We start from the raw sequence: 24,546 nt of genomic DNA on the forward strand, positions 1-24,546 counted from the left end.
TTCCAGGGCATTCACAAACTCAAACTTAAACTCTGATCTTTGCAAGAACTAATTAGTTAACCAGAGGCCAAATAAAAGATGAAATAATCTTTTTTTCGAAAACATAATAAGAGATGCAATAATCGAAATTCAAAAGACAAGAAGAATGTGCTGACAGTGGTTTGCTAAGATTAGCTCAAATATGTATCAGATTACAAGCCTGGTTCGTCACCGGTCCTAGGCTACTGGAAGAAAGATCCTAAGCGATCTGCAACACCTAATTTTTGTTAGTGTCACCAAGGATGTGCAGGCAGGTTCTGAACGTGTGAGTGGCAGTATATCCTGGAACCAAGCTGCAGGTTTGCAGCTCACTTGATAGCAATTGTGCAGTTTAAACGTTCTATGATCAGCGGTTTCGGCGAAAGCACGTTTCAAAAACTTCGGACCCTGCTTGTTGCAATCTACCAGGGTCTTCACTCTTTCATGTTTGTCATGTTGTGGAAGCCTGTCAGGCTTCGAGAAGGGAAGCTTAGGTTTAGAGAAGGGAAGCTTCATCCGCTTAAAGTTGTAAAAAGTTGGCTATTTCTTCCTCATTCTTCGAACTGAGTCATATATCGGACGGAACAGAATGCTAGAGATATATCTCTCTCCAAAGCTGGGGAAAACAACCTGCAAATCCATGTGACTAGTCAAATTGTCTGAGTGGGTTAAAAGAACGCTCTGTTAAAAAGGAGTTCGTTTTTTATTTAGTAAAAACCTAGAGTCATGGCATACATAATATCAGCATCTTTATAAGAAGCGAAATTAACATGCTCTCACCACAATCATCTTTCCAGCATTTTCAGGTCTTTTGGCGACATTAATAGCAGCAACTGCTGCAGCACCTGAAGAAATGCCAACCTGCAAGGCAAACCACGTAAATGAATCACTGATCTCATAACAGAGAAATTGAAGTTGATGGATTGAAATCAAGATAACAAAAAAAGCTAAAAAATAATTCAATTTACAGTGCAGCTACTCACCAGCAAACCCTCTTTTAGTGCAAGTTCCCTTGCAGCATCAACGGCTTCTGCAGTGCTAACCTGCAAACTCAACAATCAAGACCAACTAAGCAGACTGTACGAACAGTCAACAAAATATGCTGATATAAAGAAAGCACTAAATTTGGCATTCCAGACCTTCACAACCTCATCAATCAACTTAACATCTAATATGCTTGGAATGTAACCTGTTGTTTGTTGGCATGAACCCACAGTATGTCAGTGACGAGGAAAAGGTATTCAACAAGCTAGTTTCCCAAATATGTTGAATTGCTTATTATAAAGGACTACTGCATTTACCTGGGTTGTCACCAGAGATCACACTAGTTTCAGCAGGTTCTACCCCAATGACCTGAAATGATGAGGAAAAATATATGAACACAATCAAACAGTTTCAGGTGCGTCAAATATTATGACAGCTTCCTGGTCAGATAAATCACAAGACAAATTGATATCGAATTTGTGAAAAAAGATGCAGATATGGTCGGGGATGTTTACAAATCAACGTATTTCTAGTTAAAAGAAATCACTCTACTTCCTGAAACTATGTAGTTGAGTTATACAAAAGGACGGTACTGACATATTTTTGCTCAAAATAGTTAAAAGTAGTGCCTCTATGCCCCCCCCCCCCCCCCACAAAAAAAAAGATAATTTGCACATATCAATTTTGGAGAAAGTACTCAAGGCTTCAATCGCTTCAAGAAGGAATAAAATTTAAGCACAACAACATTGAACAAGACACATGAACTATTAAGTTGACATGACACAAGATAATCTATTGAATGCAATTTTCTTAAAAAAATAATCAAGTCAAGATTAGAAACCTTAATATCTTCCTTCATCCTTTTCAAGTAACGCCCAGTACCAGTAATAGTGCCGCCTGTCCCTATGCTTGCAACAAGTATGTCAACAGTACCCAGTGTGTCTTCCCATATTTCTGGGCCTGTGGTTTGAAAGTGGATCTGTAATTACCCAAGTGGCTTCTCAAACATCTTTAAAGAAAACGTTGGTGAAATGAATTTCACATGCTACATTACAGATATCGTATGAGTAAATGATAACGCTTAAGTCTCAACCTCACTATTTGCTGAATTGTTGAACTGCTGAAACATATATGCATTTGGTGTCCTCAAAACTATTTCTTCAGCTTTATCAAAAGCTCCTTTTAGTCCTTTTCTAGGATCAGTTAACACAATCTCCGCTCCAAATGCACGTAGAAGAATTCGTCTCTCAACATCAATCGATGCAGGCATAGTTGCTATCAGCTTGTATCCCCTAGCTGCAGCCACAGAAGCAATGGCTATACCAGTATTCCCAGTGGTTGGTTCTACCAAAGTGGCCTGCATGGGAAGAAAATATCTGCATAAACTACAATATTCATAACAATAATATAAGAATGGTTTATAACCTTATTTGGAGAAATTAATCCCTTCTCCTCAGCATCATTAATCATGCTTAATCCAATCCTGTGAACATACGCATTAGAGTTGGCACACAAAAATTGCATCATGGGCATAAAATCATGCTGCAATAACAATTGGTACCTATCTTTGATGCTTCGGCAAGGTCCCATGTACTCAAGCTTTGCAGCGATATTAGCCACACAACCATCAACAACACTATTAAGATATACCATTGGTGTTTTCCCAATTAGCTGGTTAACAAGATAGACAATGTTTTTATCAGAAACGGAATTAGTCAGGATGAAAATGAGAAAATTATATTTAGTCAGATATCCCCTATGCAGTTGTAAATTCATGCAAAGTAGAAAATCGCCAATTTTTACCAAGTAATTCAGCAGCATCTACTTTCATTCTGAATCGCATTTTCAGTGAAACACAAGAAGTTCATATTCCAATCGATTAGGCAAATCATTTCCATAGAGTGCAATTCCTATGCTTAATGGGCTCAAATATCTTACAGCATAACTTTCCTACCCCCATGCCACTGTACAGAGCAAGAAAAGAAACAGTAAGGACCGGAAGCGGTTATGCACCTGGGTGACGTCCTGCGCAATGTTCACCGCGTCCATCTCGTCGACGTACTCATCCGGGATGTCGATGGCAGCGGGGGGCGCGGCCTTCGGAGACGACGCCACGGTGAGGGGGCGGCGGGCGGAAGCGGCACGCGGGGAAGGGCGGAAATGGGGGGCGCGCGGAACGGAAACGGATGTGGAGGCGGTGGAAATGGGCGCGGCAGCGGCGACCCGGAGGAGGAGCGAGCAGGCGGGCGGCGGCACCATCGCAATGGCCGCGTCTCTTCTCCTGTGGAGCGCCGCTACCCGCGTGTTCGTGTGTCGGCTGCGTGGGGGTTTTAGAAAGGGCAGTTGTGGATAAGGGAAGCGGGGTGGGTTACCGTTCTGCGGGTTCTTCAGGCTGGTCCCGATCCGCGCTTCTGTAGTTGACTGTAAGCTTTTTTTTTTTAACCTAAAGTGGGTATAAGCTGGGATTTTTATTTTAACCTATTTAAAACTAATATTTTATTAACAACCTACAGAAAACTAAATTTTCAGAAACTAGCTTATTTGATTATGCCAAAAATATTAACGTGATCCAACACCTGTGTCATACCAATCTCTTTAGCGTGGCAAGATACAATACTGACACGGCACCGTGATAGCCAACCGACATGGCATGCTAGAGTTGTGTCAAGTCTTGGTGTGATCATATGTCACGCCAGTAGTATTAGCATGACCGGCTATCACGTCTAGCCTCTGGGCATGACTGAGATGTTTACAAAGGGTCGTGCCGGTCATTCCCTCCCGCGCGATGCTCTTTTCCTCCCATCTCCCCAAATCGAGCGCACCGACGAGTCTCCTCGGCCAATCCTTCATCATTCGGACCCGATTCAAAGCGGATTTCACGAGAAAGTATCCTAATAAGGTAGCTTGTTCATTCCCTCTATCTATTGTCAGTTTTTTTTCTTGCATTCTTAGGTGAATAGTAGGTAGGATTTAGTATTTTAGTAATGATGATCTATTAAATTTGTACGTTTTGAGTTAGATCGGAGGTTAAATATCATGCTATGGATGTATAGTTACGTATTTATATCGTGTGAATTTTTTTGCATGCAATTATTTGAGCGTAGGTAATTGAGGCATATATGGTTAGGCTGTATGTATATGAGCGATGCATATTCTTCTATATATGAGTAATTTTGAATTATTGTGATAAAATGATGAGGTGTAGAGATTGAAATTGATTATATGTAAAATTTGCATGTGTTACATATTTTTGCATATATCAAATGTTTGGTAGATCCGACTGATTCTATCCTGAGGTTTGTAGTTTGATTTCCGCTTACATTGTATTTTTGTTATTATTTGCAAATGTCATATGCTATATTATAGCTGTAGGTTTGGGAGTTCGAGGATGAAGACTCGATGCCAATCGTTGCTTTCCTTTGAAAGAACGTCAAGTTTGTACATGGTAACACAGCTAGGCGGTACTTCTTTTATACCAACGAGCTCGACTGCATTATGCAAAGTCATGTGAGTGCAAAGTGATGGATATTTTTTTCAATATACTTGCACAAGCCCGATGACATTGTTTACTTTGTTCATTTTCATGTCACGTGAGAGCCTTACGACCGGTAAAAGATTCTAGACATGGGACTTAGCCCATTGTGCACACGGGATATAGTGTATTGGCGTTATGTTGTATCGCTTATTTGTTTTTTTATTGTTGAAATCCATCTGTCGAACGGTGTTATGCGACAGTTTGAGAGGTTACAGCGTACACCTCCAGAGGCCATCTCCACATCAGTGACCTTGCACAAGTGAGTCAATCTAATTGTCAATCTAATTTGTGTTCATTCTTACATGAATCGTTTGTGTACTTACCAATTTATTTGTGACTATGCCATCTTACAGGATTGACCGGAGAAAACAACGGGGTGCACGAGATTGGCAGGATGTCCACCACGTATACTTGATGTAGTGGGCAAACTGGGGACAGACTATCGTGCAAGGTCGAGTCGTTCACCACTCGGGGGCGTACCATGACTACTTGAGGTGGTTGCATAACAACTCCAGGTTGGCAATCAAACCACCTCAAGTTGTGGTTCAACTAGAAGATTTGCTAGATTTCGACGATGAGGATGACCTGGTAGATGAGTACGATCATATCACTCATGGTCGTTGGCCTGAGTGTGTGTAGGATCAAGGATACCAACTAGAGGGGGGGTGAATAGGCGGTTTTAAAACTAATAGACACGTGATCAAGAAAACTTACCAAATAACTAAGGAACACTAACAACAATAAAATAGGACAACTAAGAGCTATGACAAAGGTTTGCAAGCAAGGGTGATATGCAATAACTTAAAGACAAAGAAAATAAATTGCTTGATGTAAATTGCATGAAAGATAAATAGCTCAACAATAACGTAAGTGCTCAAGGAAACACAAAGGATTTTTCCCGTGGTATCGGTGATTTGCCGATCACCCCTAATCCACGTTGAGGTGAGTTCAAACTCCAATCCGCTTCTTTATCAAGTATTCAATTCCCCAAGGAGAAAGGTCTCTCAACGAGCAACTTGATCTTAAGCCGGTATTGACAAGAACTACTCAAACCTCGATTTCACTAGGGATGCATTTTGCCACTCCAGCAAGGTGTGCTCAAACCTCTCACAACCACCACCGCAGCTTCTTCACAATCTTCTTGAAGAGCTCGACGGTGTTACAATCTCCAAGCCGTCTAGGAGGCGGCAACCTCCAAGAGTAAAAAGCCGATGTCGCTTACTTGAAGAATCACCAGTGTCCAAATGCTCAAACTCTTGAAATTATGCACTAAATGCTCTCAAACCTCTCAAGGATGCAATACTAAATCAAGAGAGGGAGAGGAGGAAGTCAAGAGCTTCAAGTGTGTGTATTGAATGACTAGAGTGCAAGAGAGAGCTCACAAGAACCAGCCATCCTCATATTTATAGCCTTCACATTAAATTCGACCGTTACAGCCATTCTGACACACACGCAACCTTGGCGGTCTCACCGCAGGCAAACTCCCGGTCAGACCGTCGGCTTCCCAACAGTTATTTTGACTTTGGACACAGGGTGGCGGTCGGACCGCGGACCACTACGGTCAGACCGTCACAACCCAAAACCTTCTGCGCCAGGACAGTCAGACCGAGCTACATGGCTGGTCAGACCGACATTCAAGAAAGGCCGACAACTCTATAAAGTGGTCAGACCGACTGGAGGCACGGTCAGATCGCCATACTGAGATACAGCGGTCAGGCCGCCTTCCGACCAGTCAGGCCGCCAAGAACAAAAGACTCAGATGCAGCCATATCATGGGGTTCTTTAGAAGCTAAGAATTTCAATATCTATATGAATGCAAGTTTGAGCAAATTGGCACTATAGAGACCTCAAGTAAACATACACCAACCCCTCTTTATAGTACGGCATTTATCCCATCAATCCGGTTATTTTCTTCTCTAGACACCTTTGACCGACAAAAATAAAATGCCCTATGAAAATACCTTTGCCTTGAGCTACCCTTTTTGTGCCTTCCATTCATGAATTTTTCTAGTTCCGCAACATCTTCGTGCCTAATCTTTTACAACTCAAATAACAAAGTTAGTACACAAAGATATATTGTCATTAATTACCAAAACATAATTTAGGGGCCTAGATGCTTCCAGTGTGCCCCACTTTACAACTACATGGTACTTGTAAATATTAGATATGTACACCATACTGACTCAGGGTTTGTACTCATACTTAATGTATTGTATCGTGTTTGCAAGGCCAACAGGTCGGACGCCTTGCAAATGAGGCTGGACAAGTGTTTCTAGTCCCACGAGGTTCTGATGAGGAGGTCGTCCACCTCCGCGCCTTCGTGGAGGTAACAATTCATATATAAGTTTCCTCTTTTTTGCTGCATTTGAGTACGCACTGACATTTTTCAAAAACATTATGGCAGAGGGTTCGTAGGAGCTGTTGCCGCCTGGCGTACAAGATGAGCTGCATGACAACACCAGATGTGACTCTAGCACCAGGTATAGGGTCTACCTAGCCATCTACTGGACACGTGGTAACTTACCGGTACACTATGGTACCAGGGCATGCAGTCGTAGTGGTAGTGCTACGCGCACGTCATCGCGCTCTAGCACAAGGAGTGCCTCTGCCTTTGTGGGTGCGACTACACGTGTGAAAGGTAAGGCCCGACGCGAGGAACCCTCTGAGAATGATGAAGATAGCTTGGAGGGTGGCGACCCTTCCTGCAGGCCTGATGATATTAGGAGCTCGTGGCTCGCAGGCACTCCTCTGCTGACACAGCCTTCACAGCAACCGCAGCGTACACGTGATAGGATAGACATTGCGAGTGCCAATGCCCTTGCTACCAATCCAGGGCGTGAACGGAAGAAGAAGTCCTAAACACCTAGGGACTGAGTTGTGAAGAATGTTTGAGACAATGTCATGTGTGTGATGCTTTTATGCGGATTCTATATAATTAAACATTAGTGTTGTTTTGAACCATGTAAAACTTTACCGTGTGATGCTTTTATGTGGATTTTATGATGTTTTGAACCATGTAACACTTTATTGTCACATTATCACTTTGCATTTCGATTGATTGCATTTGGATATCAATTGCATTTCGGTTATTTGTGAAATTCTATCAATGGCATCTCGCTTGTCTGCGAAAGGATATCAATTGCGTTTCGATTGTTTGAGAATGGATATCAATTGTATTTCCAACAATTACTACAACCCTCGGCGAATTAAATGTATCTGCGAGTTTCGCTGCAGGAATGCCTCTACTCAACCTAACCGGCGTGACTAGTAATAAAGTCATGCCTGTAGGCTTGGCATAACACACTTGTACATGCCTGAACAGACTTCGAAGAAGTATACAGGCTTATCACACCAATCATATTGGCATGATAGAGGAAGAGGTCACGCTAAGACCTATGCGCGTGACCCAACATTCCGCCATGTCGTAGGCCCCCTCAATCAATGGATCGCAGTGACCCCCTAAAAATAGAAATGGGCTGGCACAGCTCCAATTTTAGTCACACCAACGTCCCTGGCATGACCCAAAATGGTGTCACGCCACCCCTTCTCCTCCCCCAATCGATACTAGTGAGCCCCTGCAATTAGGGTGCCTCTGGCGTGACAGCTCAAATGTGTCACACCAATGGACCTAGCATGACAAAATCAGTAAGTCACACCAAAGGACCTGGTGTGACACAATGTTCATCATTCTTTATTTTTCTATTTTGTAGATCGATACATTTACTCTGTTGTTGATACGTATCGTACCCTAGTGATGTCTTGTCACAAATAGTTCCTAACATAGTATGTTAATATAGGACACTAACAATATACCCATCGAACTAACCCTGCATGCTAATCGTTCGATCCTTTATAGAGCAACACATCATCATTATCATCATCGTCCGGGACAACCACATGCAAATTAGTAACAAGAGCCTTCATTATCTCTATTTTCACCGCATTAGCTACTGCCTCTTCAACCTCCATGGCTCTCCTCTTGTGCTGGGGATACATAGTAGGGTAAAAATCATGAGTTGCCTTCTTACGATTGTCCATATAGCTTAACAACGCCATCAAATGACACTTACTCCTCTATGCGATCTCATGATCCACCTCATCTTTATCAAGGTACTCCTCGTATGAACATCTCTGCGTACTCTATTCCCAAAAATAAATCCATACGAACTCCCATTAATAAGGTACAACCAACATAGGATATCAAAACAAAAAATATAGATAATATGCATCAAATTAACCATGTCTTTGCTAACCACATGCCCACAGTAATACCTCACACCAAGTTTGGAGGGCACTATCCCGTATCGAGCATTGACATCACAACTGCACTTCCTTGGATGACATGCTTCTATCATCCTATTCCCCTTGACTTGATCGTGGTCCTCTATCCATTCGCCATCGGGACCATACAGTAAATCTCGATAGTTACAAGTAGCACCATGGCATTGCATTCAATTTCATGATATAATGTATATGATATCTCAAACTACCTCACTCAAATTATAAACACCAAACATGTGCAGTTTTTACCTATCATCCCTTCACAACGGAAGTAGAAAATCCCCCAGAAGGTTAACACAGCATGCTATGCTTCCCGCAGTTGTATAACGGAGGATCCACTAGACATCTTTTGCGCACTTTGCACTTCTCTTTATCTGTCATTTTTGGAGGATTTGGTGGAGGAGGAACCCAACGAATAAACTTGTTGTATGGCTTCGGATACTAAGTAAACCGTTTCACCTTCAATCCTGGGGTCGTACATCTCAGGCCCATCAATCCATTGGAAGAAGAAGCATATCTCTCACTCTTACAAATTAATGAAACACAATGTCAACAAAAGTAATGAGATATGCTTCTATCCTAACCCAAAATAAATACACACTCACACGATAATCTTTGTATAAGTAGTAAGTACAGCCAGCAGTATCTTCATGTAACGGCTGAAGGACAACGACAGGTTTACCATAGTCACAGGTCAGAACGGGGAGAGTGGGAGGAATAGGGGCAGCCTAGCAACTAACATCGGGATTTTTTTTGCCGATGTGTGTCCAACCACAGGCAAATTAGCAACAAGAGCCTTCATTATCTCCATTTGCACTGCATTAGCTGCTGCCTCTTCAACCTCCATGGCTCTCCTCTTGTGCTGGGGATACATAGCATGGTAAAAAATCATGAGTTGCCTTCTTACGGTTGTCCATATAGCTTAACAACGCCATCGAATGACACTTACTCTTCTATGCGATCTCATGATCCACCTCATCTTTATCAAGGTACTCCTCCCATGAATATCTCCGTGTACTCTATTCCCAAAAACAAATTCATACGAACTCTCATTAATAAGGTACAACCAACATAAGATATCAAAACAGAAAATATAGATAATATGCATCAAACTAACAATGTCTTTACCAACCACATGCCCGCAGTAGCACCCCACACCAAGTTTGAAGGGCACTATCTCGTATCGAGTATTGACACCACAACCGTACTTCCTTGGATGACATGCTTCTATCACCCTATTCCCCTTGACTTGATCATGGTCCTCTATCCATTCGCCATCGGGATCGTACAGTAAATCCCGATAGTTACAAGTAGCATCATGGCACTACATTCAATTTCATAATAGAATGCATATGATATCTCAAACTACCTCACTCAAATTGTAAACACCAAACATGCACAGTTTTTACCTTTGTCATCCATTCACAACGGAAGTAAGAAGATCGCTTAGAAGGTTCACACAGCACACTATGCTTCCCGCAGTTGCATAGCGGAGGATCCGCTAGACCTCTTTTGCGCACTTCACACTTCTCTTTATCCGTCATTTTTGGAGGATTTGGTGGAGGAGGAACTTAACGAATAAACTTGGTGTATGGCTTCGGATACTAAGTAAATCATTTCACCTTCAATCATGGGGTCATACATCTCAGGCCCATCAATCCATTGGAGGAAGAAGCATATCTCCCACTCTTGCAAATTAATCAAACACAATGTCAGCAAAACAAATAATGAGATATGTTTTTACCCTAACTCAAAACAAATATACACTCACATGATAATCTTTGCATAAGTAGTAAGTGCGGTCAACAGTATCTTCATGTAATAACTGAAGGACTATGACATGTTTAATGTAGTCACAGATTAGGACGGGGAGAGAAGGAGGAACAAGGGCATCCTTGCAACTAACATCGGGATACTTTTTGCCTATGTATGCCACTTTTGTTTATGCTACAAATTGGAAGTCATACTATACAACTACACAAATACTAGACCATTACTATTTTAACACTACTAAATCCTATACACTATATTAGGAACAGTCAATTTCGCACCACCATATACAAGAGTGAAATGGTCATTATACAAGAATAATAAACATGCTACATTAAACATTAAATAATAACAAACAAACCATAGCTAATCTTATCAAATTTTAATTTTCACATCACCTAATCTCCAAACCCTAAGTATCTCAAAACCAACTAAAAATACATGGAAAATAGAAATTGAACGGATGGAATGGAGTATTTACCTTCAATGAGTATTCTCTCGTGAAATCTCATTTGATTTTGGTCCAAAATTGCTGAATTTGTTGAAAGATTTCGAGGAGAGGGAAGGCGTGAGAAAACAAGCCTTGGAGAGGAAGAACAATATACGGGAGGGAAGGGCTTGCGTGACCCTCTATATACAACTCAGTCACATCAAGCCCCTTGATGTGATAGCTGGTCACGTCAAAAATACTAGCGTGACTCAAACCTGCCACGTCAGCTGGCTGTCGCGACGCCGTGCATGACGCTTTGATCATGCCAAATAGTTGGCGTGACACAGATGGAAGTTCACGCCAATACTTTTAGCGTGATCAAAGGAACGAGTTTCTGAAAATTTAGTTTCCCACGTACTATTAATAAAATATTAGTTTTACATAGGCCAATATAAAAAAAATTTATAAACTGTAGTATCTAAAGGCACATACAAATACACATCACATCTAACACACATTACAAAGCTCACACTAAACCTACAACTTATATTCACACACGCCTACTAAAGAGATTCATGAAACCTTAGACTCTGCAAGCGACGGACACACGCCACCTTCTCATTTATACACACACGGGCTCGAAGCTATCCCTAAAAATATAATTAGGAGCAAGCCGCTATAAAACATCGGTGGATCCCGAGGATCCAACGCAGAGAGGTGAGAGTAAACACAAACGCTCCTACGTTGGGCTATCAGCCCGTTCTCAGTTGACTGGAAGCTGGATCCTGAAGCGTGGCCTGTTTCAGACCTGCTTCATACTGTACTTTTGCCAGTTTCCATAATCCAATCCCAGTTGGAATATGGAAATCACCGTTCACAATGTTACCACCTCTATGCCCCAAAATTGACTTGTTAAACAATAGCAATCCCAGTTTTTTGGGGTGATTTAGATTATACAGAAACAAATATTTGCTCCACTAGTTGAACAGTGGCATTCTCAGGCCACATCATGAAGTGCCGGAAGTCCAAAAGTGTAAGGTTCATTGCATTGCTAATTGGTGATTATGTGATATTTCTTATAGCATCCAATGTTCCACATTTCAAATCAATAATAGTAACAATTCACAGGAAACGTGGGCTTCCGTCAAGGGAGATAACATTTGCCCTCAAAAATGGAGATTGCACAAATTGCTGGCGCACGCTAATCGGTCATGTAATCCTGAATTCCTGATGTCAACTAACAAACTGGGTCAGCCACCGTTTCCCACACCAAAGAACGATGCCGCCCACCGGTTATTATTCGCGTACTCAGCCATCAGGATAACTTAGAATTGGAACTGCATCTCCTTTGTGTACTTGAGCTCCTCAAGGTGTGCAGCCATGGCCTTGTTCATCGGAGGAGGACCACACCTCAGGACCTGAAATAAGCAAACATATCTCTGTAAGCCTCCAGGTTGGATGCAAGAATACAGAAAAGAGTTACAGGAAGCAATTACATGATTATGAAACAGAAGGAAAAACAACTAAGACTCGACATTTACCTGAATGTCCTCAGCAGGCGCTGGACAATGAGTTCTAATCATTTCCTTGGACACAAACCCAACACCACCTTTCCAGATTTCCGGAGGCTGCAAATGTAGAAACAGAATATGAGATTCTGTTACAAATGTCTGGAAATAATGCCTAAGTAGTACACTGCAAGCCAGAATTCTCAGTATAACTATGTACTGGGACTCAGAAGGAAAGTTATTTTGTAGCGGATAAAAATCAAAATAGTAAAGGTAGTACATTCAAATATGATCTACCCAAACAAAATAGTATTTTTAACTCCTGCAATCTTATACTTTTAAATAGTCCAGCAATCCTTTAAACTAATCCATGTGATCATCTTTATGTATGTTTAGCTCTGCTATGCAATTATCTGGACATGCTGTGCTGTGCTGTTCAACAACCCAACCCTTGTTTTAGTCATAACAGGAATTCTGCAGTAATTTCTAAAAATTCCCTAGGGAGACATTGAAATAGTGAAGCCCGCTTTTTGGCAATAAGCGTTTCATGCGCTCCTATGCAAGAAGTCCAGAATGTTGTACACTAATCTCTTTAACATTCCAAAAGCAAATGATGTAAACCTGATTCAAGACATAGTAGATCTTAAAGCGGTCAGGATAGGTGTTGGCCAAGTTATCCAGCTCTTCCTGCATGAATAGAATAGAAACTAGGGAATTCAGCATGGAAGCACATCGTAAAGAACATTTGCAATTAGTCTGACAAATTAAAAAAAAAGAATGCATAATAACATGACAAAAACCATTAGCAGGCAAATTGAACAATGGCTTGTCTTATATAACACTATCAGGCAATGCAAGATATTTTTCAAGAATGTTGCTCCCAAGGATTAGCGCCAATCTATCATACGTCTACTATGGAAGCTTCAACATAATGTCAAAGAGAATTCTCAGAAAGCTATGTGTTAGCTGTTAGGCTTCAGCTCCTGAATCCCTGTGTGTGACTCGGAGCAATTTTGTGGAGAACAATTTGCAGAGGTTCAACGTATCAGATGTTTACGCTGAAAAATATCTTAAGTATAGCAGAAAGAGAATAAGTATGGTTGAATATTTGAGTGTCACCAGTTCCCATCAGCAGCTAAATGAAATGCATAGATCTATATATAGAATAGTAAATGTCACAACAGCCAACTTAACAGGGGAGCTCAGATGGATGCTCCACCTCCCTCCCCACGCTCCCCTCCAACCCGCCTCCAGCCTCACGCTGGGATCTACTCCGAACCTGGCAGCCACTCTTCCGGCCGCGGCTCCATCTCAGCAACCGGTCACCCACCCCTCCTCTACCCACCGAGAGCCCCCATCTCTCTCTCTCTCCCCCGTCTGCACCGCCGTATACTCCAATTGGCCGTTCCAAGAAGTTACGCTGACTTGATGCTAGCCCGATGTCGGTGAGGGGAAAGACGTCGGACATCACCGCTTCGCCTTCCCCTCCGTCGTGTCCGAGTCCTCCGTTACTTCCGAGCTTTGCCAGGTGGAGTGGCCATGTTGCCGGTGTGAGGACTGACCGAGTGCCGCATGAACAACCCCCCCCTAACCTGCCCGCTTCGTCCACTCTGAGATATATCGGGTTCTTATCGCGAAATAGAGTCCAGACGCGGATGGCAGGCCGCTGGTAACCAGTAAATGTTCTAGAAGGTGGGGACGTCTTCAACCCCCGCGCCAGCATCGGAGGCCGGTTCTTGAGGATCTCCAGGGCAAGTGGTTTAACTGCTTCACGACAAACCACCGGGCGGGCGACGTGATGACTTCAAGCCTGTTACTTCCAATACCAGTCCTTGGGTCACAGGGCTACGGAGTGCTCTCGTTGACACACGCTTTCGATTATCATGGCTTCGTCCCACCAACCTCAAGACAAGTGGCAATTTGAATGGTGTCGTATCACTCTTGCGCCGTCACCGGATTCCAGCGTAGCCCCTGGTGTCAGGGCGCCACTTGGAGCCCAATCACAACTCGTTGGCCAAGGCGGTCAAGGGGGCATAAGTGTCGTCGGCCACGAAGATGCCACTCCTCTGCTGCCAAGGCGCCACCTCCTTCTAGTTCTGAGGATGGACGTGGCTCGGACTCCCCTACCCCATTAGGTCCAACTGCTGACAACAAGGAGGTTGCGGCTTACGGCGGCCTCAACCCTCAAGCTCCCTGCTCCGTGCTTCATCGCTCATGTCCCATTGATCAGGATGAAGCCGATCTACACCGGGCAATTTTCGTGACCATGATCAGCAACAAGCCCTCATTCACACCATAGGAGGCAATCGCGGGCACGCTCAACCTCAACCCCGACTCCCTCACCATTCTGCGGGATTTTTAAAGAGGCCTCGCTTTGGTGCTCGGCGGGGGCCTCCGGTCTGGGCTCTCTAATGCCTTGAGCTATTTTGGTTGGGTCCTTTTCTTTTTCATAACTCGGCGGCACGTTTGTACGCTTAAAAAGGGACTTGTGTGTCTGTGCGCGTGTTTGTTGTATTAGTGTTTTATTCATTCTTAATATAATGATAGGCATCTCTCTTGCTGGTTCATGAAAAGAAAAAACAACCAACTTAATATGAGCAGCACAGAAAGCACGGTTTGATGAAATACTAATGGTCATCAGTCAACAACAAATACGATATCTTAAAAATGTTATTTGACTAGACTGAATCAGAACCACCACAAATGAAGACAAGGGTAATTCTACCTTCAGAAGAATGTCCTCGTATGCGACATTTGCGTAGATTAAATGAACCTTTGTGCTGTCGTTAGGGTTCTCAAGAATTGCTCTTGCAACCTATGAGAACAGAGAAAAGACCATGAATCAGTACAAAAGGAAGTAATTAGTAGCATTATCAATCGCAATATAGAATTCGAGACTAATTGTTACTTGGAACATTGGAGTGATGCCCGATCCACCAGCCAGCATTCCAAATGCCCTCACTTGGCCAACTTGGTACTTGAAACGACCCTAAATCAGAGAAGAAGTCGTGTTAAACTGTTAGACTCCTAATCGAAGGCAAATGTGCCTGGCGGAAATTGTGGGGATCCTCGTAGGCTGGCTAAATCAGAAGCTTAGAACATAATAATCACCTTAGGTCCCTTCACAGACAAATAATCACCAACTTTCATCTCACGGAAATGATGGGACATTCTTCCTTGAGGATACATCTGCATTATGGAAAGAAATGAAGAACTGACTCATGATTTGTCCACACAATAGAAAGTATCCGAACAAGAAAATCAATATGAATATTAACCTTTATAACAAGCTCAAAATATCCAATATCAGAATCCAATGTAGTAGGGGTGTAAGGCTTGATTACTTCTTCGCCAGTAGCATCCTGTCCTCTGCATTAACACAAGGGAACACAAAGATGGTTAAAAAGATGACACACCAAAGAAAAGCAAAATTTACGAGAAAGACAGAATCAAAACCTGCAACTGATATGTTGGCCGATTGGAAGGCCTAATACAGAGGTTGGAGTTGGTAGAGCAAATTTGAACTTGGCCACATTATGACTTATTTGCTTCTTTTCAACAAGTTTGAACTCCTTGAAGTTCTCAGGATGCAAGCAGCCTGAGGGCAAATGACAGCTGAATTATCAAATTGAGCTACAATGTAGGAACCTTTAATTACAGAAAGCACACTTAAGCACAAATAATTTTTGGGTGATAAACAAAAGAAGTAATGGATGCTAGGATGAATTACCAAGTCCTGCAAACAACTAATACTTTTCCGAAGCATCACTAAACAATGAAATAACAACAATATTGCTGAGCATCAGGCTCTCAGTCATTAAAATCATATCGGTACTATAGTATCAATAAGAAAGCAGACATTTCCCACTAGGCAGGTAAAATAGACCAATTAGTTTTGGATCCTGTAGTTAGGGCTGGTAGGTAACAACTTTCCATAGGTAATTTTCTCACAATAACATCCTAAGATTAGAGCTATAAAAGACACCATAGGGAAATTCAGCTCAAAGCTCCACGACAGACATTCAGAAATGGAACAGTCAGTCAGAATAAACGCAGTATCAAGTGATGAGAACCGCTTGCCAACACATGAAAACAAGTAAAAACTACTTACAATCTATATATATCAGCTAATCGTTTGACGGTCTACTCCAAGCAGAACCAATACTTCAATTCAATGGCTCATTTTTATCAAAATAAAAATACACTTTTTCATTACAACAAATAGCTTGGAGGCTGCAAATGGTAACTCTGCAGATCGAATCAACTGTCCCACTAATAATTACTTAATTAGGTCAGGGGGAAAACATCAAATCAACTCAGGATGATATACAGTTAGGCGCACAGAAACCGCTGCTCCAGTCACTTAGTCACATAAGAACTACAACCGATGATCCCACATATAAGTCCATTTAGGATTGTTGTTGGTCAAACCTTTATAGATTTGACAATCGATATCTAAAAAATCATATTTATTGACAACATAAGATTGATGTTTCTAGATTCATCATGAAAAATACTTTCATAGTACATAATTCTTTTTGTCTGAAATGGTATATTTGCATAGATATTGCTCGTCAAAGCGTCATATTCCGCGTCGATGAATAATGGACTTATATTTTAGATTAGAGGAAGTAGCACACTGAACAGCCCAAACTAATGGGAAATGGAAAAGGCACGGAACTCGTTGGCAACCAGATCTTTACACAAATCAGAGGCGTCTCGTGTACGCACGCCTATACTAAACACGTGCCGACGTGCGGATGTATACATGTACATACCCTTGGGCTTCTTGGATCGGAGGAGGAGGAAGGCGCCGCCCGCGGCGACGGCGGCGACGGCGACGGCGACGGTCACCGTGGTCTCGAGGCTCTGCCCCTGCAGGAAATCCATGGTTGTGGCCTCGCTGCTCGCGACCACGCCTCGGAACCGGTGGGCGGGTTTGGTTGGGCCTCGCGGGGTTCGGTGCGGGGATTTTAGAAGTGGCGTGGGAAGGTAGGTGGCTGCGGTAGCGGGAGGAAGACGGGAAGGTGGCTGCCGGCGGAGATCGCGAGATTTTCGTATTGCCCTCGTCAAAACTGCGAAACACAAGGTTTGAAAAGAGATGACACTCTCTAAGGGTGTCAAAGGTATGTGTGGTTGGTGTATATAACTCACAGTCTATGAGATATAATATTTTAGTATTTGGTGTAAGATCATTATGCGAGTCTGGTTTTTGAGAAACAGATTCCAATTGTGTTTTTTCCGAGCCAAGCTCGTGAGATGCAAATTTAACTTAGCTAATGATAATATTAATATATTATCTATGCATTAGTACATTTCAAATTAGATTAAAATTTAATATGATAAATTAAAAATTATAAAATATATTTATACAAAATAATATTATATTAATATTTATTTTTTATTTTAATTTTATAATATATATACCCGTACGAACAATCAAATACAACCTCTGTATACACTCAACCTAACTAAGATGAGCCTAGCTCTCATATACAGATCAAGCTCAGACAGGCGAGCAACCAAACATTCCATAGTTACCGCCGATCTACAGAAGATCACGAACCGTAAGTTGAAATCTGAACTCTCCGTTTCTTCGTGTGTCGAACGATACTATCTGCAATGGTACGATATTTTCACTGTCCAATCTGAAGCCTTGGGTCTCAGGTTATTACATGTGACCTGACTAAGCGGTAGGCGACTGAATCAGTTGTTTATGCTTCCAATTTCTCCTTTCCTGTGGTCGGACCCCGAATCAGCGGCGGATGGATGGGTGGTATGCAGCATGCCACACCGCCACCGTAGAACCGGATCATCTGCGTGCAGTCGCACAACGCCACCGTCCGCTACATTGGACGGCTCTGTCGACTCCAGCCTTCGGCTCCCTATTGCAAGGCTGCAATGGCGTCGGCAGTCGTTGCCGCCTCTCCGGCGTGCAGTGGTGCTCCTCCGCGGTGAGGCGGGGCTGCAGACAGGGTTAAAAACCAACGGTAACCGAGCAAAAATCGCGATAACCGACTATCTCGGTTCGGTTCGGTTTCAGAAACCAAACGGTAATCAAATTTGAAATAAAATCGAAAAAAAAAATTCAAAAAAAAATTTATGTGAAAAGAATTTTAAAAATAACGTCGTTCGCATCATATTTTATAGGGGAAGTTTGAAAAAAATGAAAAAAAGAAGAAGCGTGCGCCTCAGTTATTAACTCATGTTAAGGAAAAGTTTAACATGTAAACACATATTTTTCTTGTGTAAAACGTATTTTAAGAGGATCTTTAAAATTGATTTCACTTTATTTAGAGTTTTATTAATTTCTCTATGATTTTTACAAAGTTCACAAGCATAAAGTGAATACGTTAAGAAACAACACTGTAATTAACTTTTTTATGTCTACTATTATTTTTTCTATGTAAATAATAGTATAAATAAAATAATAAAAGTAGTTTCACTAATTTTTGAGATGTGATGAGTCAGTTATGAATTAACCTAGTTGCAACACACTTACACAATCCTACATGTTATAATAACTAATTCATGAGTTTATTTATTTATAAAAGATATAGGATCATGTAAGAAGACTAACAAAATTAGTTTCATGATTTTTGGATTAGCAAAGAGTAAACTATGCATTTGACTTGGTTTAACAAATACATTCTCTCACATAAAATTTTAAACTTTTTTATGAGTATAAATACTTTTATCATGTAGATCATGTTACAAGGAAACCAACAAAATTTGTTTCACTTGATTTTAAACTCAGATGAATTAGTTATTGATTTTACAAGATTGAGATAATTTTTGGATTTTTTGTCGAACTTCACTGAAAATCGAGAAAACCGCTCGATAAATCGAGAAAACCAAGCGATTACCGAGAAAATTGAGCGGTTACCGACAATACGGAAAATTCAAGAAAACCGCTCGATAAATCGCAAAAACTAACCGGTCAGTTTGGACCGGTTACCGAGTGACTAAAATCGTGATTTTTTCCCTAAATTTCAAATTTTGTCAAATGAATTTTGTCTGATTTTTTTTTGAATTTTCGACCAGTTACCGCGGTAATCGTCAGAGCTCGGTTACCGAGCTCCGATCGGTAAGCCGAACCTTGGCTGCAAGGGGCTCGCGAGGAAGGCTTGGTACAGGCGCTCGAGGACGGGAAGGAGGATTTTGAGGTCAGTATGTGAGTTCGAGTGGGGCCTGAGCGAGGAAAAAGCGGAAGGCGGCGAAGATGGGGATGATAGGAGGAGAAATTGAAGGACGAGGATGATCGGAGGAGTGCTTTGAGGCCGGCTTCAATGAGTGCGAGCGGGGCTTGAGCAAGGACGACACGGTCGGCGATGGCGGCAAGCCGGCAATGAACCAATGACGCAATGTGGCCGGGCGCTGGCGTCGTTGTGGTCGGGGAGGCCCGTGCCTTGGTGCGAGGTAGCGCGATGCGGCCAGGAAGGAGATAGAGGGGAAGGGGATTTTAGACGGTGGAGAACAAGCCGTGACGTTGGGACGCCAACATGAGGATCCGCCACCGACCCACTGTGATGGCAACACATCATGGTCCCGACTCTTGAGCATAGAACAAAAAATCGACCCAGTCACCGTTGAATTGGAAAAAATAGTAACGGTTGACCTCACTTAAAAAGTCGGCTAACAATTGAACCGGTCAAAACCAGATGAACCGGCAGTTTTACTACTAAACCGGTATTGGTTGGACCGGACACCTTACTGGAAATGAGAAAAAATCGTGTGGGGAATGGGAATCGAACTCTAGACCTGAGGCAAAGCTACATGGAGTTAGTGACTTTCTAAAGGATGTTATTCTATTTAACACTTTATTTCTTCTCCATGTCACAACAAATCACTTATTTATTATTTTTATTTGAACCGGTAGTTGAACAACTGAACCAGTGATCTGATTAAGGCTATCAAAGAACTCAAGACTTGCGAGCTATTCGAACTCGGCTTGATTCGAGTCAGCTTAAGACCTTAACGAGCCAAACTCAAGCCTAGCCATAAGCTCGCGAGTCTACCGAGCTCGAGCTTGAATTGGTCGTCAAAAGCTTGGCTAACTCCAACTGCTATCCGTCGAGCAAAGTCGGTATCCATTCACTTCAGTCAAGTTTATTTTTTTAACCTCGTCATCCAATCCAAAATCCAATCGTCTAACTTTAAAGTCATGTGACTACATACATACATAGATAGAGTTATCAGAAAAGCTCGAAGCTCACGAACTACTCGAACTTAACTCGTCCTAGGCTTGAGACCCTAACAAGTCAAGCTCAAGCTTTGTGGTAGGCTCGATCAGATCTTTCTCTTAGATCAAGTTCGACTCGAGTTCCTATCAAACTTAAGCCTAAGGCGATAGCTCACTCGACCTCGACTCGTTGACAACACAAAATCTGATCAGCGAACTATTGAACTAGTGTGCCCACTGGTTCTTGTATGTGCGCAGGTGCCTTCATAAAGCGCAGGTGCACCCAAGACAATTTCTTGTATGTGCGCAATCTGCCGTGAACCTACAATTGAAGCCGCACCCTAGCATGCCTTTTCAAAATGTATATTTCAAAGGCTTTCGACACAATATCCTGGGAATACATGTTTGATCTCCTACAACACAGGGGTTTAGTGCACGATGGAGAAATTGGTAGCTACTCTCTTCTCATATGTGACTTTAGTAATCCACCATGCGGGAGGGCTGCGGCAAGGCAACCCTTTATCCCCCTACTTGTTCATCCTGGCATAGATACCCTGCAGCGCCTCTTTGAGTTGGCAACAGAGGAAGGAGCCATCACCCCCTTCGTGGACGGCATACAACTCTACACTTATCACTATATGCCGATGATGATGTTGCTTTCACAAACCCAAACAAACAGGACATTAGCACGATGATGGACATTCTGCGCTACTTTGGAGTAGCTATAGGATTGCAAAGCAATCTAAGTAAGAGCGCGGTGTCTGCCATTCGTTGTCAAGGTTTTGATATGGAGGCAATGCTGGAAAACTTCACTGGCCTGCGAGCGCCCTTTCCAATTACTTACCTAAAAATGCCACTAACCCTTGGTCAGCTTCGCCTTGCTCGATTACAGCCGATCCAAGATTGGTTGGCTGGTAGGGAAGATTGCTTATGCCGACTGGCAGGCGAGAGCTTGTGCGCACAGTCCTGAGTTCACTGCCCACTTATCTCATAACGGTGCTTCAGACGCTAAAAAAATTCGTAAAGGAATTGGATAAGACATGACAACATTTCCTCTGGGTAGGTGATCAACACCTCACAGGTGGCAAGTGTAAAATGAAGTGGTCTCGTGTATGCCGGCCCATCCAGAAAGGTGGTCTAGGCATTACAAACCTAGAGTATTTTGGTCGCGCCCTTCGTCTCCATTGGCTCTGGTTCGAGTGCAGGCACCCTAAGCGCCCATGGCACGGAATGGAGTTACCGGTCGACTCAGTTGACATTGCACTCTTTAATGTTGCCACATCAGTCCAGCTTGGCGATGGCAAGAAGGTGTCTTTCTGACGGTCTAGCTGGTTGCAGGGTTTAGCATCGGTGTCTCTCTTTCCCTTCCTTTACAACCATAGCAAGTGCAAAAACCGCACCGCGACAGATGCTTTCACTGATGACAGATGGATTTGGGATCTAGACCAGAACCTAACCCCGACTCTCCTAGCTGAATATGTTGATGTTTGGACCCTTCTTTAATCAATGCACCTGGATATGAGTAGCATTGTTCCGGACTCGATTACCTAGACATGTACTGCTACAAGGAGTACTCCGCTCGATCGGCTTACCTCCTTCGGTTTGAAGGCGCCGAAATGATCGAGATGGACAGCATAGTATGGCAGCCTTGGGCTCCTCCCCAATGTAAGTTTTCCCATGGCTACTCCTCCAAAGCTGAATTTGGATTACCGACCGATTGCAAAGACGCGGATGGCCGAACTGTTACTTTTGCCAGTTACGTTTGCGCAATCTAAAATGGTAGATCATTTGTTTTCTGAGTGTGCAATTACACAACAAATTTGTAACATGGTTGCCTCTTGGGTGCAACGTCCTTGCCTATTGCCATGTAAATGGACAACAATGCCACCTGGGACAAGTGGACTAGATTGGTTCAGGTCCCTCACCCAGTCGCATCATGTTGGGCAGTCAAGGGGCTTCGCTCGCTATGCATCCTAGTCGTATGGACTGTCTGGAAAGAGCGAAATAATCGTGTTTTCAACCGCAAAGAAAAAACAGTATGCCGTATTGTGTCTGAGCTCCAGGAAGAGACACAGCAATGGACCACGATGGGTGCAAAAGACTCGGATTTCATACTGTCGTCCATGGTCCATCCCAAGGCTTAGTGTTCTCTGGCCACTCAGCTCTCTAGTTCTTAGTTGCTTATGTTTTTAGCGTGTAATCCTATTCCAATTCCAGAGTGGGAGAGCACTCAGCCTGGCGTAAACCACCTGAATACCTGATTGCTCCGTTTTCTTTGTAGTATGTGTCTTACATACTGCCTGTACTTCCTTCTCCTTAATTAATCTAGGCCATTTCGGATCTGTCAAAAAAAATTCGAGCAAGTCAGGTTCATGATCGGAATTACCATTTTTCCCCGCAAAGAAGCTCGAGTGAGAACAAAGAACAGGATGTCAATGCTCATCTGCACAATGTGAAGGAGGCAGCAGCAGCAATAGTTCTCCATCAGAAAAATGCAAAGAAACAAACAAGGGAGTGTTATCCCAAGGACCAAACCATGAGCAATAAGCAATTGAACAGCTTGGAGAAACCAATCGACAAGATTGCAAGCCCCAAGTTATTGGCCATATCTTTGATTCAAGCACTCACAGAATCAGTAATGCTGGCTGTAAGCATTTGGCTTGAACAATTTCAGTTACAGCTGAAAACATACAAGATGATCCAGGTAGGAAAAAAGGAATCCAAAAACGATTTTTGGTAAACGTTTGTATCACTTTTACTAGAAGATCACATCGTATAATGCTACCATATCTGAGTTCTTTTCATAGAGTGCAGAAGCCCAGGAAGTGTTTGTTCATAAGACTGAACATAGTAGTAATTCATGAACAACTATGGGAGTGAAAGCCAGCTAAGATGACAGGTCAGTAGACCTGTTTATGAAACTGACATGACCAAAAGTATGGTTAGGTTGGGAAAACAACAACTAAAGAAATGTACAGTTATAAGTATTATAGTCCACAAAAGAAATAAGTCTTTTTGCAAAGGTCTGCTACTCTGTTTATGAAACTGAAGCAACTAGACTAAAAGTATATTTTAGGCTGAGAAGTAAAACTATCCACCACAAAAGTGCCAAAGAATCAAATGAGGAAAATAAGGTTGAAAAGCAGATAATCCAGAAAGAAACATGAAAAGGGCATTCAAAACTCAAAAGGTAGGTTCTCTCGCTGAAAACACCCAGAGCATGAAATAAGTACAGGGAGTTTACATAAGAAGACATGAAATATGGATCAGGGTAAATCTATAGGGGAAAAAAAGGGTACTTTTAGATTGTTATATGGCATGAGGCAATAGAATGACATGGTAAAATAGGCACACTATGTTACAGAATCACTCCCACGAAACAAAGAATGAAGAATAAAAAATTAACAGGACAAAAGGAGAGAAATAACGAAAATAATGTGCTTTTCCTTAAGATGATATGTGACAATATGAGATATGATTGGCACAAACTAGTCATGAGTTCTGCACCACTATAACTGGTCGATATGCCACAAGCATGTTCAAGTAGATAGAAAATAGATCATTTGGGCACATGAATTCAAAAATTCGCAAAAAAAAGGATCGCTTGTCCTACTCATAATTAAGATAAAATGAATCAGCCTATTTTGTAATAAAAGAAAACTAACTGTGGTACATGTACTTACATTTGGAGCTGCAACTATTTGGGTGTGAGAGAGAGAAAAAAACAGTGTCAGAACTCTTCAGGGAGAAAACATATTCTACTCATGTATACTCTCAGCTTTTATACTGGAATTCATAGAAACTTGGTTCAACTTGACCAGTGAATATCCAATGTAAA

At 42.3% G+C, this 24,546-nt stretch overlaps 2 protein-coding genes across 2 annotated transcripts; both read right to left on the reverse strand.

Moving 5' to 3' along the window:
- Positions 1-104: 104 nt before the first annotated feature.
- On the reverse strand, positions 105-3,367 carry LOC133908987 (cysteine synthase-like). The gene is made up of 10 exons (XM_062351242.1): positions 3,016-3,367; positions 2,564-2,673; positions 2,428-2,485; positions 2,096-2,359; positions 1,844-1,981; positions 1,320-1,371; positions 1,158-1,207; positions 1,002-1,061; positions 799-879; positions 105-648 (listed from the first exon to the last, which is right to left on the reverse strand). Exons 1-10 carry the CDS (start codon positions 3,259-3,261, stop codon positions 559-561), a joined length of 1,149 nt encoding a protein of 382 aa, XP_062207226.1. The 5' UTR covers positions 3,262-3,367; the 3' UTR covers positions 105-558.
- Positions 3,368-12,033: 8,666 nt separating this feature from the next.
- LOC133908991 (NADH--cytochrome b5 reductase 1-like) lies at positions 12,034-17,675 on the reverse strand. The gene is made up of 9 exons (XM_062351246.1): positions 17,305-17,675; positions 15,983-16,124; positions 15,805-15,895; positions 15,638-15,715; positions 15,435-15,515; positions 15,252-15,341; positions 13,148-13,213; positions 12,560-12,646; positions 12,034-12,436 (listed from the first exon to the last, which is right to left on the reverse strand). Exons 1-9 carry the CDS (start codon positions 17,414-17,416, stop codon positions 12,344-12,346), a joined length of 840 nt encoding a protein of 279 aa, XP_062207230.1. The 5' UTR covers positions 17,417-17,675; the 3' UTR covers positions 12,034-12,343.
- Between the last annotated feature and the right edge of the window lie 6,871 nt (positions 17,676-24,546).

This window comes from Phragmites australis, chromosome 2, assembly GCF_958298935.1.
Source record: "Phragmites australis chromosome 2, lpPhrAust1.1, whole genome shotgun sequence".
In the NCBI taxonomy this organism is placed as follows: domain Eukaryota; kingdom Viridiplantae; phylum Streptophyta; class Magnoliopsida; order Poales; family Poaceae; genus Phragmites; species Phragmites australis.

Excerpts from the sequence above, each read along its gene's own strand:
- LOC133908987 (XM_062351242.1), bottom strand. The coding sequence starts at position 3,261 with ATGGTGCCGCCGCCCGCCTGCTCGCTCCTCCTCCGGGTCGCCGCTGCC. Across the intron at positions 1,982-2,095 it reads ACAATTCAGCAAATAGTGAG|ATCCACTTTCAAACCACAGG; the intron begins GTTGAGACTTAA and ends GGGTAATTACAG. Across the intron at positions 649-798 it reads ATGCTGGAAAGATGATTGTG|GTTGTTTTCCCCAGCTTTGG; the intron begins GTGAGAGCATGT and ends ATGGATTTGCAG.
- LOC133908991 (XM_062351246.1), bottom strand. The coding sequence starts at position 17,416 with ATGGATTTCCTGCAGGGGCAGAGCCTCGAGACCACGGTGACCGTCGCC. Across the intron at positions 15,716-15,804 it reads ATTTTGAGCTTGTTATAAAG|ATGTATCCTCAAGGAAGAAT; the intron begins GTTAATATTCAT and ends TCCATAATGCAG. Across the intron at positions 12,437-12,559 it reads CGCCTGCTGAGGACATTCAG|GTCCTGAGGTGTGGTCCTCC; the intron begins GTAAATGTCGAG and ends TGCTTATTTCAG.